The sequence below is a fragment of the Carettochelys insculpta genome, chromosome 1 (assembly GCF_033958435.1).
Source record: "Carettochelys insculpta isolate YL-2023 chromosome 1, ASM3395843v1, whole genome shotgun sequence".
Lineage (NCBI taxonomy): Eukaryota > Metazoa > Chordata > Testudines > Carettochelyidae > Carettochelys > Carettochelys insculpta.
Genome location: NC_134137.1, coordinates 375518824 through 375535200, shown reverse-complemented (window position 1 = coordinate 375535200; position 16377 = coordinate 375518824). Strand labels below are relative to the sequence as shown.

Here is a 16377-nt window from a genome sequence, read left to right as displayed (position 1 = left end):
CTGGCTTGCATCAGCTCTTGTTTGTCAGGTCTTACTGATTTGGGCCCCAATCCTTTATCAGGCACCACCACATCAGACCCCAGGTGATGAGGTGTGTAAGTAAAATTAGCCCTGTGCAGGCGAGTACTCTAAATGATCACGCATGGGGCTGGAAGTATGAGAGTTAAGATCTTAATTCTGGCACCTTCACACCCACTGAGTCCTAGCCTATTCCTTGAGCTGTCCCCTTGACTTCAGCAGGACCCTTGCAGATTAAGGACTTGATCCTGCAAGATAAGCGGTGAGGGCAGCTGCTGTGGAAACCACAAAGCCACATGTGTGGATCAGGCTGCAGAGTCATGGAGCAGAAGGCAGAGTTGTGGGGGTTGGAGGGACCCAAATCAGACCCACAATACATTTGCAGCCTAGAATAAAATGAAGCAAAGCTAAGCACGGAAATACACACACTGCTGCATAAAAGCCCTGCGTAAACTGTACAACAGCATCGTAATTCATGCTGACAGCTGCCAAATTAACAGCCGAGCATGTGGCACATTTAATTAGCCAAGCGCTGGAGGGAACAGAAGTGAGCTAGCCACCCCGGAATGCAACAATAACCAGGCATGTTTGGAACCAGATTTGCACTTTGTTTGATCCTAACAGAGGAATGAACCCGTGCTCCCCCGGTAGCATCTGAGTAGCTTTGTTCAAAACACATTTGGTAACTCACTGCAGTTGCTAGCCATCAAGACAAGGCTCTTGTCACCATTTGACAGGGACCAGCCCCAATTAGAAGGCCATGGGTTAACAAGCATGCTCTAAGTATTTATCCTACAATGGCCAACAGGTCACATTGGCTCCATCACAGCAGCCTTTGCTAACCCCGCTGAGCTGCGCACGCAACAGCTGTGCCATTGTTGAGCTTTGTGAGATGAAAAGTGGCTTTTTAGACCCAGCCAAGAGGCCAGACCCTGGCATTTCAGAGGTCCCACTGGCATTCCCCATGAGTCTCACAGACCTGCTGCTCCCCTGCTTTGCATCTTGAAGTAGTTTATGCATAGGCTCAAGTAGAGCCCCACACATGCATTTTTCCCACCCTCCGTGCACTGGTGGGAGGGACTATGCAAGGTCAGGTGTAAAATGCTGGAGAATCAGGCCAGTGTGCCCCCCACCCAAAAAAAAAAAAGTATGCAGCAGGTTGGACTCAGCAGCTGTCTTTGGTGCTGGAACACTGTCTGGCTTGAAGGCGTAATCACCACATGGAGGGTTTCTGCCATCAGCACCTCCTGCAAACCCCGTAAAACCTGGTGACTGTGGATCCCAGCCTATCCTAGCCAGCTTTACACACATTAGTAAATTGCTTTTCCTGTAGTCTCCAGGCATTTTCCAAGAGGGAGCAACTGTTAGAATCTTACTTTAGTATTTATGGACCCTAAACCAAAACCACTGAAATCAATGGAAAGAGTTTTACTGGCTTCTGGGGGCTCTGGATCAGGCTCTTAGCTGGGAGGCCACTTGCCAGGCCCTGCATTAGGCAATGGCTGTATAAGTAGCCTCCCCAGCTACTCTGATCTTCAGCTCAGGGGGCTAGCAACAGCCATTATGATGGAGCCACTCTGACCTTGTAGGACTAATGCTTAACTCATGCTTGCTAGTCAATGGACTTCTAACTGGGCCTAGACATGAGTCTAATCTTGATGGTTAACCAAGTTCCCATCCCTCAGCATCAGGCTATGGCTCCTTGCTCACCTTCATCCAAAACCATGATGAATTTCCTTCCTTTGGCTTGATGGCAACACAGTGAACCCTCAAGTTACCTGGGGGGGGGGCGGGCGGCAGGGATTGCACTCCTGTAACCCCAGAATAACTCAAATTTTCAGGGAAGTTGAGGGCAGCCGGGAAACTGACCAGCCCACTAGGGTTAGTCAGTTTCCTGGCTCCCAGAGTGAGGGGGAGCCAGTACCCGGGGCGGGGCGGTGGGGGGGCTGGTTCTTGTCTCCCCACTGCTTATAGGGCCCAGGAAACTGACCAGCTCATGGCTGGTCAGCTTCCTGTTTCCCACAAGTGGGGAGCCAGGAACCAGGCTAAAGCGCCTTCTCCCTGCCACACAGGTGTCAGACAGCCACACAGCTGGCAGGGGAGGAAGGCTCCTGCTGCAGAACTGCAGGTCTCCCCACACCCCTCACTGCCAGGGACCCCTGTGTCTGTCTATGCTGGCCAAGCCCTGCCTAGCTGGCTTCCAGCCGTGGGACTGTGAGGTCTCCCTGACCCTGGCCGTGGCTCCTGCAGCTGGAACTGTGGGGTTTCACTGCACCCCGTACTCCCTTCCCCCCCACCCATGTAAAAGCGAGAGATGCGCATATTGAATATGCATATCTTGAGGCGGCTGAGAGCCTCCACACTGTGTGTGCTCATGACAGGCTCCTCTTTGCCTACACCATGCTACATGCAGGTGTTTTCTCTCTTTCCCCATGTGTTAGAACTGTCTGGTGGTTAGACCACAGGACTGGGAAGCTGGACTGCCGGGTTTTAGTGTCTTCCACTACACCCTGTGAGACACGCAAATCATGTTAGTGCTCATTTTACCCATCTGTACAAAGAGACTAACATTTAATCTCACAAGGTGGGTGAAAAGCTACATAAATTATCTGTGAAGTGCTGAAGTGTGAGGTCACAAAGCAAGAAGCCCTAGACTTGGGCATTGCTTCTTTGTCACTGGCTTTCTTTTAACTGCTGAATGCTTCCTAAAAAGGAAATTAAACAGCTTGTGATGCTTCCCTTGATACTACTCAGTGGTTTAGGCTAGAAAGTTAAGGCAACGTTCCATAAGTGCCATCAAGACTGCAAATTAGGCAAGCCAGTTGTGTATGTCCACAGGCCGCTCAGGGTGTCAGTGGAGTGTGGCCTCACAGAGCTACACAGAGCACTGTATGTTGGTTAATTAGTGCACCATGCAAGTAGCTGACTGGCATTTTGGGTAGGGCTGGCAATGCCTCATGGGACCAAACCATTGCTGGGGTGGTAATGGGAAGATGGCGGTAACTTCCTATGATGCACCTTCCTCCCTCCTGACGATGTGCCGACCTACTCCGGGTCCCGTGGGTGCACGTGGGGTGTGATACAGCGGGGGGAGTCGGGTGGCCCAGGACCAACCACCCCACCTTTATAGCAGCCTGATATAGTGTAGCAGCAATATGTGATTCAGTGTATTCACTTTAAAACCTAGGTTTCCACAGTATTATGAGTACCAGGAACAATAACACTCCGATTGTGAACACCACAATGCCCTGTGGCTGTTCTAAGTCCCAATAATTCTCTATACAGACCCAGCTAGACCAGCTAGTGGTATTTACCAATAGTGATTTATTCATTTATTCATAACTACAATTACTTAACATTTGTTATATATATAGAGAGAGATAGATAGATAGATAGTTATTTATTTGGCATAAGCTAAATACTAGGTTATATATAACTATATATAATTACATGTGACTTACCAATAACATCCAATGCTCCCACATCTCACCAATAACTACGTTACAGCGGCCCTTCAAGTCAGAGATACGGCTTGGTTGGGACCTTTCATGGTGGTGACGTCCGGGTGATCAGGCCGGGGTCTGCTGTCTGGACTGGAAGTCGCTAGCCTCCGCCTTGTGTCCAGGAGCCCACCCCCTTATTCCTGCTAAATCACCTTTTATACTGTTTCTTACTTGGGGGTTCGATACCTGGCCAATTAAAGCGTTTGTTACCTAATTTGGGCTTTCTATCCTCCCGGCCTGTTAGAACATGTTACAAGATTTCCTCTGTCCTTGGTCTTTTTCTGAACCTCCCCTGGGACCCTCTGATGTTGTACAACCAAGATGTTCTCTTTGGGGGGCTTCCAGCTACTAGCCCCAGCTGTTCTCTTTGGGGGCTTACTATCTGCTTGTCAGGATGTTCTCTTTGGGGACTCTCCAACTACTTGTCAACTTTCTGATTTCTTTCTCCTGGCCTGACTTCAGACCTTCCCGCCGCTGTATGATAGCATTCCAAGATGGAGTGTATGGTCATTCTGCCTTGCGAGTGAGGCCCGGCCACCAGGTGCTCGTGCTCCCACACCTCCGTGCTATAAATGGCAAACAAAGCAAAGCTTTTCCATAAGCCTGCCTTAGCCGCTTGGACTCCAGAGCTTGGTAAGTGTGGATCCCACTCAGCTGTACCCTTGTGGTGAGCATTACAAACACCTTGCAGCAGTGCCACAGCCGAGCCAGGAGCTGCCCTGTGGAACGTTGTGATGTGACAAACTCTGCCCTGTTGCAAGTCACAGAGCAAACCAATTTGCAGGTGTGTAGCAGCTGAACGTCATTTCGGGTCCTAGGAAACAAGCACTGACTGGCAGGAGCACCTCCTTATGCAGCTATGGGATGATGCGCAGTGACTGCAGACCTTTTGAATGCAATTGTCCACATTGCTGGATCGCTATGCAGCATTTTCTGCAGCCCTGCAGCACAGCAAGACTAATATGAGAACTGCTCTGGCAGTGGAAAAGCAAATGGTGATTGCTCTGAGAGCGCTTGCAATGCCAGAGCATTATTGGGCAGTGGGGAATCAATTTGGAGCTGGTAATGACAGCAGTTGTGAGCTAAGCGTGCAAGGCCGTTGATCAACTTCTGCTAAGCAGAGGAGTAATGCTGGGTAATATGTGGAATATAGTGATTGATTTTGCAGTGTTAGGGTTCTCTAACCACAGGCGGAGGGGCACAATAAATGGCACAGATATTCTTATCATAGTACCAGGCACCTAGCCAAATAATACCTAAATGCAGTCCTTTTTTCATGCCAGTACTTGCTGGTACTGAATACTGGCACCTCCGCAGCCCCAGGCTGAGTACTGTACAGGCTCCTCTTTTTTTTTTTTTTTTATTACAAAAAAGAAGCACTGCCTAAATGGAGAGGGCTATTTTTCAATGGTGTTGAAAGTGCTGGTGGAGCAAAGGGGCTGTTTCACCAACCTCAGTGAGGGGTCGTTGCGAAAGGTGCCTGCTGCACACATATTTAGGAACACAGATCTGTTCAGAACGCTGCAGTCGGGGACTTTCTTTCCAGACTCTTAAATGACCATTGATGATAGTGACATGCCAATCATACTCCTGCGCAACCCAGTTTACTGCTCAATCTGATGGGTCACAAAGCCAGGACAGCACTAAGGACCAGTTCAACTGTAGGCTAAGCAAATGCAGAATGGTGGTAGAATGTGCTGTGTGTGTGTGGTTTCAGCAAAGGTCGGTAATGTGACACTCATCTATGTTATTCTTTATCAAACTAGCCCTGCCGTTGCATTGTCGTCCCTGGAAACTCCACCCTCACCAACCACCATGTGTGGAATGAATGAAGGGCCGCCTTTTCTCATTCTGTTTTATTATGCAAACAAATAAAGAAAAGTAAGACAACATTGGGCAAAAGGGCTGATAATGTTGTGAAAGCTGAGAAAGTCTCTGTTCCGGTGTGGTGGATTTGCCGAAGAACATGGTTTCCACTGCAAGGTATGCAAAGCACTCAGGAATCACGGACAGCGCATACATTGTTTCTGGTGCAAAGTTGATTAAAAAAAAACTTACAAGCCACAATGTGCTCCCAATCCCCAGCAGAGTTCTTATAAACGGGGCGCTTATGCAGCCACGTCAGCTGTCCAGCTGATTAGCCAAGCACCCACAGCTAGAGTTTTTGTGCATGTGGATTTGTACGTGCTTTGTTGCACATAAAAATTTATTCTGCACACAGATGGAAAAAGCCACACAATGGTGGAAAAGATTAGAAGGAACACTGATCCCTAGCTACTGAGAGATGGTTTGCTATTCATTGGGAGCACAGTTGAGCCCTCGAGAAATGGCCCTTTCCCCCAGCCACATGGATGTTACGTAAGGACGGGCACCAGTTTAAAGCTCCCCGAACAGCTTGTTTTTTGCAAAGGTGACACTAAAGAGGTCTTGGGGGGAAGGAAGAGGAAAACACAGGAAACCCTTTGCTACTTTTTCAGTGCTGCTTGCAATACATGGTGATTCCTTCCAGCCATAGTACATTACAGAAAGTGTGGTTGTGAGACCCGAACTTCACCAAAGGGGGATGGATTACTTTTTTTATTGCTTGCAGTTGAACTGTTTGCAGTGAGAACACAGGGTCCTGTGTGAGTGATATCAGGATCCTGAGGGTAACAGAGGTGGCAGAGGAGCAAATGCAAGCATCTGGGGACAGACCTTTACTGCAATGCTGTGTGCCAAAATGCCAGCAAGGTTAATACTGGTGTGGCATAGGAAAGTGTCTAAACAGTTGTGGAAGAAATAAGACAATCATCCCCAGAAACCTCTGGCAATGGATTCTAGAGTACCGCCATCAAAGGTTCACACACAATCTCTTTCTCAAGTCTTTTTCAGAGAGCACCATCTCAGTAACTGGAGTGGCCACTGAGAAGCCCATATCCCTGCAGCTCATATTTTGTACAAATTTAAAATATAATCTGAACTGGGGTGAAAGATTGTGACTTGGTGGACTGGGATAGGGACAGGAATGCCTATGCATAGGGAATCAGATGGCAAAATCCACAGGCATGCAGCATGGGAGAAGGAGGAGGAGAGATCTTTCAGCACCTACAGGCTCTGTTTCCAGAATATGCATATAGCTACTGAAAACAGGATGCTACAGAACACTGTGTGTTTTAGTATCGGAGGGGTAGCCATGTTAGTCTGGATTTGTAACAGCAATGAACGGTCCTGTGGCACCTTACAGACTAACAGAAAAGTTTTGAGCATGAGCTTTCGTGAGCACAGACTCACTTCATCAGAAACAAGCTGTTCATCAGAAGTGAGTCTGTGCTCACGAAAGCTCATGCTCAAAACTTTTCTGTTAGTCTATAAGTTGCCACAGGACCCTGTGTGTTTTAGGGCACCTTTCCCTTTTGTTAATTATAATATTATAACAATAATGATGATTACTGTACAAGAATCTCAAAGTATTTTATACATCTCAATTAATTGAGGCCAAGGGCAATAGTGAGCGGTAGAGTGATACAATTATTCTCATTCGTAAAACCGGTGAAAATGGCATATTTAAAAGTGACTTGCCTCAGCTTACGATGTAAGTCAATAGCAGAACAGGAACAGCAGCGGGGACCAGATTTTTAAAGGTGTAGGCACCTCTGGATGCAGATCTACACCTAATGGGATTTTCAAATGTTACGAAGGAGATTATGTACCTATCTCCTCCGGAAACCGGAAGTTATGTGCCTAATCTATGTAAGCACTTTTGAAAAATTGCTTTAGGCAAATGTCTGCATCGCTAGGTGTCCAAACACCCTGGCAATTGCACATTTACCAAGGAATACCACAAGATGGCTGGCACTCACATGGCTACCAAAAGCAGTAAGATCGCCAATGACTGACAGGATGAACACCCAGCCAGATTGCCTTAAGGTCCTAGCTGCAGCAGAAAGATCCTGGTGGGCTCAATCTGTAAGGGTGCTACTACTTTTGGAAACTTGCCTTGAGGTTGAAATCTTTGTATAACTGATCTAGTGAGCTTTGGCCCTCTGTTAATGCAAAACCTGCTGTAAAAACTGGTTCTTTAGGAGACATGCATCTTTAACAGAGATGGTCCAGAGCTAAATGAAGTCTGGGGACACTTAGGCTGCTCTCTAGGTAATAAGCTTCCTAGATAGTAAATGATCTGTTGCACTTAATCTGCTGTCTAGACAGAAAGTGATTTGTTGTTCTTTTTTGTCTAATTTAGATTTTACTGGTCATGGACAAATTCTGATCAGTTACATTCGAGTACATTCAGCCTAGTTCCACAGGCGAAGTTTAATCCACTCTGATATAACAGATCATACATAGCTCATGTCTTCCCACGCTTGCAAAGCGCCAGGCACATAACTGGTGGGTGAGCAATAAATATAACAGAGTAAACATACAGTAATATAAATTAATAATGAAAAAGGTTAATGTATGAGGTTTATTTAATACTGAGAGTCTATTTCTATTATATATGGCAAAAAGAGATCCAAGCATAATCAGAACATAGTTAAAACTTTAAGCAAAATAAAATAAAGGATTTTCTTCTGATGATTCCTTTGTGGGTTGTTTGCTTAAATATATATGTGTATCAAAAATAAATTCTCATTTCTAAAAGATGTAGCGCCTATAAATTGCCTTGGAAATAAATAGTTTCCACGCCTCACTTAAATCTGAGTATCACATTAAATCCCTCTTAGCAAAAACTAATTCACAGCCTTCTCCCACAAGCAACAGTATCACCAGAGGCCAAGCTTCCACACTTCATTAAGCCAGTAAGATAGAAAAAATATCCCTGGAAGATCTGATCAGCTGGATCTTGGGGAAAATTCTGTGACATTTCCAAGTGGGGAGCATCTGGGAATTTTTTTTCTAGCTCTGGGAAAAGCAGAAAGGACTTTTTAATAAAGTTATTAATAATACCTTTTAAAAAAAAAAAAGAGAAGCGTGATTTAGAATTAATCAGAGATGGATTCAGAAACATAATATCTGTGATAGACTTCCGTGTGTGGAGGGAAATTATATCAAAGTCAGTATTCAAGTTAGACAGCAGAGACTGGCATGATCAAGACAATGCCTCAGCTGATGTCGACCATCCGCCCTGATGGGATTGGAGGTAGGACGGGTTTGGCGTCGGAGCCTGGTCGGTTTACTATCTGAGGCACACAAGGAGAACTGGACTTTGACTGGCTGGTTTTTTTTTCAAGATGGTCACTAGAATGTTCAGCATCTACAAGGATTAACAAACACACCTTAGTAAGCAATTTCAAGGAAATAAAGATTGTTCTCACCCAGTCCTGTGGTTGAGGTTCATCTGTGGTACTAGGTGCCCTCGCAAGCACCTCAGCCAGCAGACATTCTTTCAAAATTTGCTGAGACATCTGGGTGTGATTCGACTGGTACTTTCCCAGTGGAGAAAGGCTCAGTACATATCCAATAACTCTTATTTTGACTGTCTCATGGGGCCAACAGGAAAGGGAGAGATGTGGGCTAGCTGGGGAACTCAACCCAGAGAGTAGGATAGGATCATGAGGCAGCTGAACTGCAACTACTAGGAGACACCACAGCAAAATTTCTGAACTGAAAATGTCTGCATTTTGTTTTTCAATAAAATGTTGAAATATTCTACAAAATTTACTTAGCTGAAAACTCAATTCTGTGTAGAAAAACAGCTGAGGACATTTTCAACCAGCTCTAGTGACTATCCTAATTCATAGATGTTGAAGGTTAACTACAGGCCTAAATTAATTGCCACCATTTTGGTGTTCTTAAGACATGTACTATTAGAAATCCAGTATATTAACTCTATGATATGCACGTGGTCATTATTTTCTTCCATGTAGTGACTCCTCTTGTTATACGAATCAGTGACCATTATACAAATGAAGAAATTGAGACAATGTAACTTCACTGTGATCTCGATGCCCCAACAGCAGTGATACTCAGACCTCAGTGGTTCAAGAGCCAAATGAGCCAACAATGGTAGCCAAAAGAGGCGCAGTTGTGAGAATTCATTGTTTCATTTACTATAGTACTATATGCTCCTATTTAAACATTGTGAAAGGGAAAATATTTAATATATAAAAATTCTCAAAGCAAAATGGCTGACCAAGTATTATATATCAACTACATCTGGTTAAGAAAATAGCAAGAGCATCCTGACTAGTTAATAATTAAAGCACACAGAGTTTCAATATTATATCCTGCAAAAAACTTCAGGTACCATATTAAAAAGCCATCTGTGGCTTGTGAACTGCAGTCTGAGTATCTCTGACTTACACTATAATCACAGCGCCTTTATTACAAAAGCTGAGCAAAGAGGTAGATTGCTTTGGAAAACAATTCATACCTTTCAAACTTTCTGCTCCACTGCTGAGTCCTCCAACGTCTCCCTGGTCTGCATTGGACTCTTCAGAAAACTGAGTCTTGAGAACTGGGCTCCGGGCAGACAAGCTGTCTGTAGAAAATGCGCCAGCTGAGGACATTATAGATAACCCAGTTGTAGCACGTGATTCTCTGGAGCTGAGAGGGAGAATGGATTTATTTTTCAGTGGTAATAAAACTCACACACAGCAAGTTTATATAACATGACTTCAATGACACCAGCAATATTTTGAATCAGGAACCTGAAATAAATCATCAGACTTAGCAGTTGTACAGCACTCTCTCCGCATGTGACAACGCTCCTTTTGAGGTAGTACTGCACACACATTGGTTTTTAATTTATTTAATCACTTGAGATGGGAAGAAAAGCAGAGGTTCAGTGTACAGACTGAATCAGCTGCAGAGATGAGATTAGAACTCAGAGTTCCCATTTGCTAATTCTGTGTTCAACGTAATCAATAGTGTCTCCTAATAAGTGATCATGGGATAAAGTTAAGAATTTATAAACATTCTAAAGATCTCTTTACTTAATAGAGGATCTGTGAGGGTCATACGGAACATTTAACATTGTATACAGACACATCTAGCCAGAATCAAAGGATGGTTTTATGGTCAAGGCCCTGAACTGGGATTTCAAAGTTCTAGTTTCAGTTTCTAGCTCTGGCACAGACTCCCAAGATGATCTCGGGCCAGCCACGTAGCTGCTTTTTGTCTCAATTCCCCTTCTGTACGTTGAAATGAACAAACTCAGGTACATTTTCTCTGTTACTTATCTATTTAGAGTGCAAGTTCCCCAGAAAAAGGGCCCTCTCTGACCATGCACATGTACAGTGCCAGCACAATAGGCCTTCCGTTGGAGAAAGCAAGCCCCTCTGCAACGGTACTAATAAATAACCTGGCTGTTGGGTAGCCTATACAAATGGAATCTGAGGTCTCACTTCACTCCTCAATGTGCAGGTCTCTGGCACAAAGACATCTCTACATTTGGCTCTACTGTTGGAAATCAACATAGAGGCCAAGGCTTGAATGGGCAGCTAAGCACGCCTATGAGAGTGCCCAGTTGTAACTTGTTCTAGGACGACAAAGAGTTCAGTCTCCAAGGGTGTGAACTGAACATCAATAACATACTCTGAATTTGTTTAAACAATTTAAGGAAAAAGGCCTTGATACACATTTACTCCAAAGATGTTTCATACCAATAAATACCTATTTCACACAAGAAATCACACAGAAGCTTTTAAGAGACTATAGCAGACACTGTAGTAGACATTTTATGAAGCCATCTACACAACAGCCGTTCTGACCTATTGCGTGAAAGAAAACATTGATGCAGAGATTCTAGAGCCAGAAGAGACCACTCTAGTGCATAAATCAGGCCAGTAATTCTGATGTGGCGTATGATGACATTGTGATTAGAATGTCTGTGTAGGCAGAGGGAGAATAGATTTGGTAACAGACAATGTTATGAACTGGCAGAGCCTTTGATATACAAAAATACGGAAATCCAAAATATGAGGGAGAAAGAATCAAAAGAATGAGATAAAATTGTGGTGTAAAGCCTGGAAGAAAACCCAAGAAATGATCATCAATGATGGCCTGATCCTTCCCCCTGGAGAGAAATGGGGATTCTGACATTGACTTCAATCTGAGGAGGCTTTGATCTTTGGAAGTCCTGAACACTCGCATGTCAGGGAAGTCAATGTGACCCAGGGTGCTCAACACCAAGTACTGCCTTCCTTAAGCAGTGTGCTTATCCCGAACACGGATCTCATTTTAGCTCCCCATAAAACACATCAGACTTAAATACACTATGGCAAAGCAATTACTGGGAGTTGTAAATCCAGGCTAAGAATAAACATTAGTGCCAATGCAGGACACTCTGGTGTTAATGCAAATACCAGCTTCTAAAGGGTTGTCTGTCTTTTTGTTCTGCAACACAGCCTTACATCTCTTCGCTGCTAACAGAAATGAAAAATAAATCTCTTTCAGGTTGGATTGCAACCCCACGTCCATCTCCATACACTATGTGGGAATGCACGTGATACAATCCAGAGCACTAGGCAATTCTGATTTGTCCTACACTGTTTCCCTGAGTAGCCACAGATTATAATGTGGTATGTGTGACACAAAGTTTGTAAGTAATGACAAGAAAAATGCTTGATGTCTTACTGTTACCACATCCCTCACTCTGTGTGTTTTATTGAGCTGGTGAGCTGTAAGAAATCTGCATTAGAGGCTTTACTGAATACAGACTGTGCCCAAAGGGGCCTGATCCCTGCTTGGAGCCTCTAGGATCAGTGTAACAAAACAAATAAGAACATACCACAGAACTCCTCAGCATGAGAAACAAAGTCCAGTGAATTGGATGGGGCAAACAGAAGTTATATGGCCCCTGACATCACACGACCGGAGTGTTTGTCAACTCACTGACTTTCAGTGGGAACTGGGCACCTACCTGCCATTGGAGACTTTAAAATACCTCCCCTTGGCACGACCTCCAGCCAAGCACCCTGTAAATCAGTTCTGATCATCTAGTATATTTTTAATGCCTCACTATAGGGGCAATGGAAAAAAAGTTAGCTCCTGTAGCTAGATAGGGATGGCCAGGCTTCTCTTCAGAGTTACTTTTCTCCTCTTTTCCTTACACCAAGACCCCCACCCTACGACCCTGTTAAAATGAAAAGAACAGAACCTGAGTATGATGAAACAAAACAATAAAGTGGAATAATGCAATCAGAGTGCATATCACCTATATATGACAATATAAATAGAAGATGAAATAAATCGAGGACTAAAGCAGTCGACTGTAATGCAGTCTCATATTTATACTTACTGTACTGCATATATCTGCACTGCACTGCAAACGTAACATACATAATCCCATAATTTTCCATTGCATGTTGCATGGTGGTGATGGGACTTTCCTTAATTAATTTACATTCTGGGTGTAACTCAATCTGGTGCAAATCAGCATATCACCATTCAAGTCAACAGAGCTGCAATGATCTACACCAGCTGAGCATCTGGCTCCATGTCTGCACCGGCTAAGGGATCGGTCACAACCACTATTGTTGCAGGTCCCTATGCGAAGTGGAGCCTCAGACACCTGTATCACACATTTATGAGAGGTGATGAGTAACGGGCAGGACATCAGGGCTACGTCTGCACGTGAAGCCAACATCGAAATAGGCTATTTCGATGAATAACGTCTACACGTCCTACAGGGCTGGCAACGTCGATGTTCAACTTCGACGTTGCGTGGCACCACATCGAAATAGGCGCTGCAAGGGTACGTCTACACGCCAAAGTAGCACACATCGAAATAAGGGTGCCAGGCACAGCTGCAGACAGGGTCACAGGGCGGACTCAACAGCAAGCCGCTCCCTTAAAGGGCCCCTCCCAGACACAGTTGCACTAAACAACACAAGATACACAGAGCCGACAACTGGTTGCAGACCCTGTGCCTGCAGCATGGATCCCCAGCTGCCGCAGCAGCAGCCAGAAGCCCTGGGCTAAGGGCTGCTGCCCACGGTGACCATAGAGCCCCGCAGGGGCTGGAGAGAAAGCATCTCTCAACCCCCCAGTTGATGGCCGCCATGGAGGACCCGGCAATTTCGACGTTGCGGGACGCGGATCGTCTACATGGTCCCTACTTCGACGTTAACTTCGAAATAGCACACGACGCGTGTAGCCGCGACGGGCGCTATTTCGAAGTTAGTGCCGCTACTTCGAAGTAGCATGCACGTGTAGACACAGCTCAGAAGTCCTAGAAAGTGTGTATTACGGGGCTTTCTCCTGTGGGACCATGGAGGATTGGGCCTTGAAGTTCACCTCGCAAGGCAGAAAGGAGATCACAGAAGGAAAATGTGGCCATCGGTGTGCTGAAAGAATGCAGCCACCCAACAGACACATGGTTTGAGCTGGCCCTGGGTACAGAACCCTGGAATTCCTCTCTTCTATTCTCAGACCAGCTACAATAGCGAGCATCGCCATATGGCATGTCAGTGGCCTGCAGGCTGCCCCTTTTTAGGGCTAAGAGTCAATGTGGCATCCATAACAGCTCAGACTAGGGCAGTAACTGATGAATGCAATGAATTACGCATATGATTTGGGACATTGTCCGTTGAACTCTCCGGCTCATTAGCTGGCCCTGATCCCGAGGTGAAATGGGAGTGCTTTGTTCACTATGCCCACAGGCCAGTAATTTACACTTGTGCCATGCTCTTACCCCATACGATTTTTCATTTTACTGGTTCTTCCATTCCAAATGTTGGAAGCATGAAATTGAAAATAAAAGAATATTAATTCACCTCAATATGCAAACGAAAAAAAACCCAACACCCATCACTTGAGAAAAGCACTATGGAGAAGTCTATAGAAGAGCATCACCATCAGGGTGACACACAGCCTCACCCAAGCCTTCATTACTTTTCTTCGCAAAGAGGTTTGACAACATGACTATGTATTTTGCTATAGGCCTGATGCATGCACAGAAAATGAATCAGATTAGCAGTGTGCTTTCTCTCTCCTCACAGTTGTTTTCCCACTGTGTTATTAAGAGCATGAAGTGAAAACACTGCTAAAGTCAAAATACCAAACTATGCTAGAGTGGAAAGACACATTTATTCCCATATGTGAAGGGCTTTAACATTTTTGCAACTCTTCACAGCTTCACACTCACTTGGGTTATAAGTCTTGCCTCTTTACTGGTGTGGAGAGATGATGCATAATCCCTTGGCAACTTGTTATGAACTTTGTTTTTCTCATGCACTGACCTGTACCCTTCAGAAGACTCCAGTATGGTACAAGTACCCAGTATAACCTAATCCACAGAGATTTACCATTTCAACATTTTTTACAGCATGTTAATTAGCTTGTGTAATTACAGTGGCCGGCTGCACAGCATATAGTGAAAATGTACATCATCTTTCAGAGTTAAACACAACAACGTGATATATTTCATCCGCAAGTTTACCTACCAAAAAGCAAGAACTCTGAATCCTAAAGGGATATAGTGAATCATTTCATACCCTTTAAAGGGGATTGTGGATGCTTCTCATCTCTCAAGATCAGGTCAAGTCACTGTCTGCGTACACAAGTTTTCAAGAACTAATTAACACTGTCATGCAGGGAAAAAGGACATATTTCAAATACCCCTGGAAAAGCATCATGGTATGTTAGGAATGAGACTGAGATTGGTAGTCAGGAGCCAATAACTTCTAATCCCAGCTTTATCACAGACTCACCAGACAAACTCAGGCAAATTAATTCATTACGCCATGCCTCGGTTTCCCCTCCTTAAAAAGGAAGACTAGCCTTCCCTAGCTCTGTCTCCCTATCTCTGTCTCCGACTCAGAGCAGAGGACAAAGGCTTATTGCCTCTCCCTCAGAGAAGCAAAGGATCACTTTGAGGTCTCCCAGCCAGCAGCAGGAGCAGTGCTCAAGAATCAAGCTGCCCCCTGTCCTCAAACTGTTTGCAGTCTTTGACTGAGGGGATGCAAGAATAAGAATGGGTTATAACACTATTTGAGGAGAACAGTGGGAGAGGAGAAATTGGAACAACAGGGTGGAAGATTTGAATAGAGAGAATGTTGATGCTGAAACAAAGCATAAGATCAGAATTTGAGTAGACACGGATATCATCACCAGTTACCCAACCCCTTGACAAATGGTATCTGACAGTCACCACCGGTATCTCCTTACATAGAGGACAGAAAAAACACAGTATTTTCTTGGATACTTTATGACTTCAATACTGCTTACTCTAGTTTTGTCTCTTTACTTGGAGTCTCAGCTCCCTCCTTTCTTCTCCCACCTCTGCTACCAATCTCTTTGTTCCCTTCTCCAACATGCCACTTCAAAAACAAAGCTCATGAAATCTGCAGCTCAGTCATCCACAGGAGTTACAGCACTTAAGCAATATCATCCCCAGCTCCTGTCTTAAATTGTAGCAACATGTGTTTAATAAGGCTGTTGATGTAACAGAGGAGACAACTGCATGAGCTGAGAAAATGGTTTCAGGTGTTATGGACTACAGCCTTTGCATCCTTTTCTGTAGCAACAGAATAGAATCATAGAATTGGAAGGGACCACAAGAGTCCAGTCTCCAGCCCTTACAGCAAGAGCTAGCATCATCTACATCATTCCTGACAGATGTTTACCTAACCTGACCCTATGTATTGAATGTTGTTATCATGAAATACATTTGAGGCTGCAACCAGGATTGAATTCACTACACCTGGTTTACACGGCCAGTGCATAATCTGCTCATCCAACTGCTGAACTCACCTGCTGTCTGGGCTAGCAGGGGGCAGACTCCGATCTTGAGTGACATTACTTCCAGCAGGGAGTACAGAGGTATATGATTTTGGCTCCAGTAATTGGTGTGGGCTGCTCACTGCTGGAGTACTTGTGAGTCCCCTGAAACAACATAAAAAGAAAGTTAAGCGTGTGGTGCATACATTCACTG

General features: G+C 44.8%; 1 protein-coding gene across 1 annotated transcript in view; it reads right to left on the bottom strand.

Annotated features, from left to right (window-relative positions):
- Window positions 1–6879: 6879 nt before the first annotated feature.
- LRGUK (leucine rich repeats and guanylate kinase domain containing) overlaps window positions 6880–16377 on the bottom strand; it is an 83080-nt gene continuing 73582 nt past the window's right edge. The window contains exons 17-19 of the mRNA XM_074984191.1: window positions 16197–16328; window positions 9874–10046; window positions 6880–8754 (exon numbers count right to left, since the gene is read on the bottom strand). Of these exons, the coding sequence (XP_074840292.1) occupies window positions 8603–8754; window positions 9874–10046; window positions 16197–16328 (457 nt within the window). The 3' untranslated portion in view covers window positions 6880–8602. The remainder of the gene's footprint in view (window positions 8755–9873; window positions 10047–16196; window positions 16329–16377) is intronic.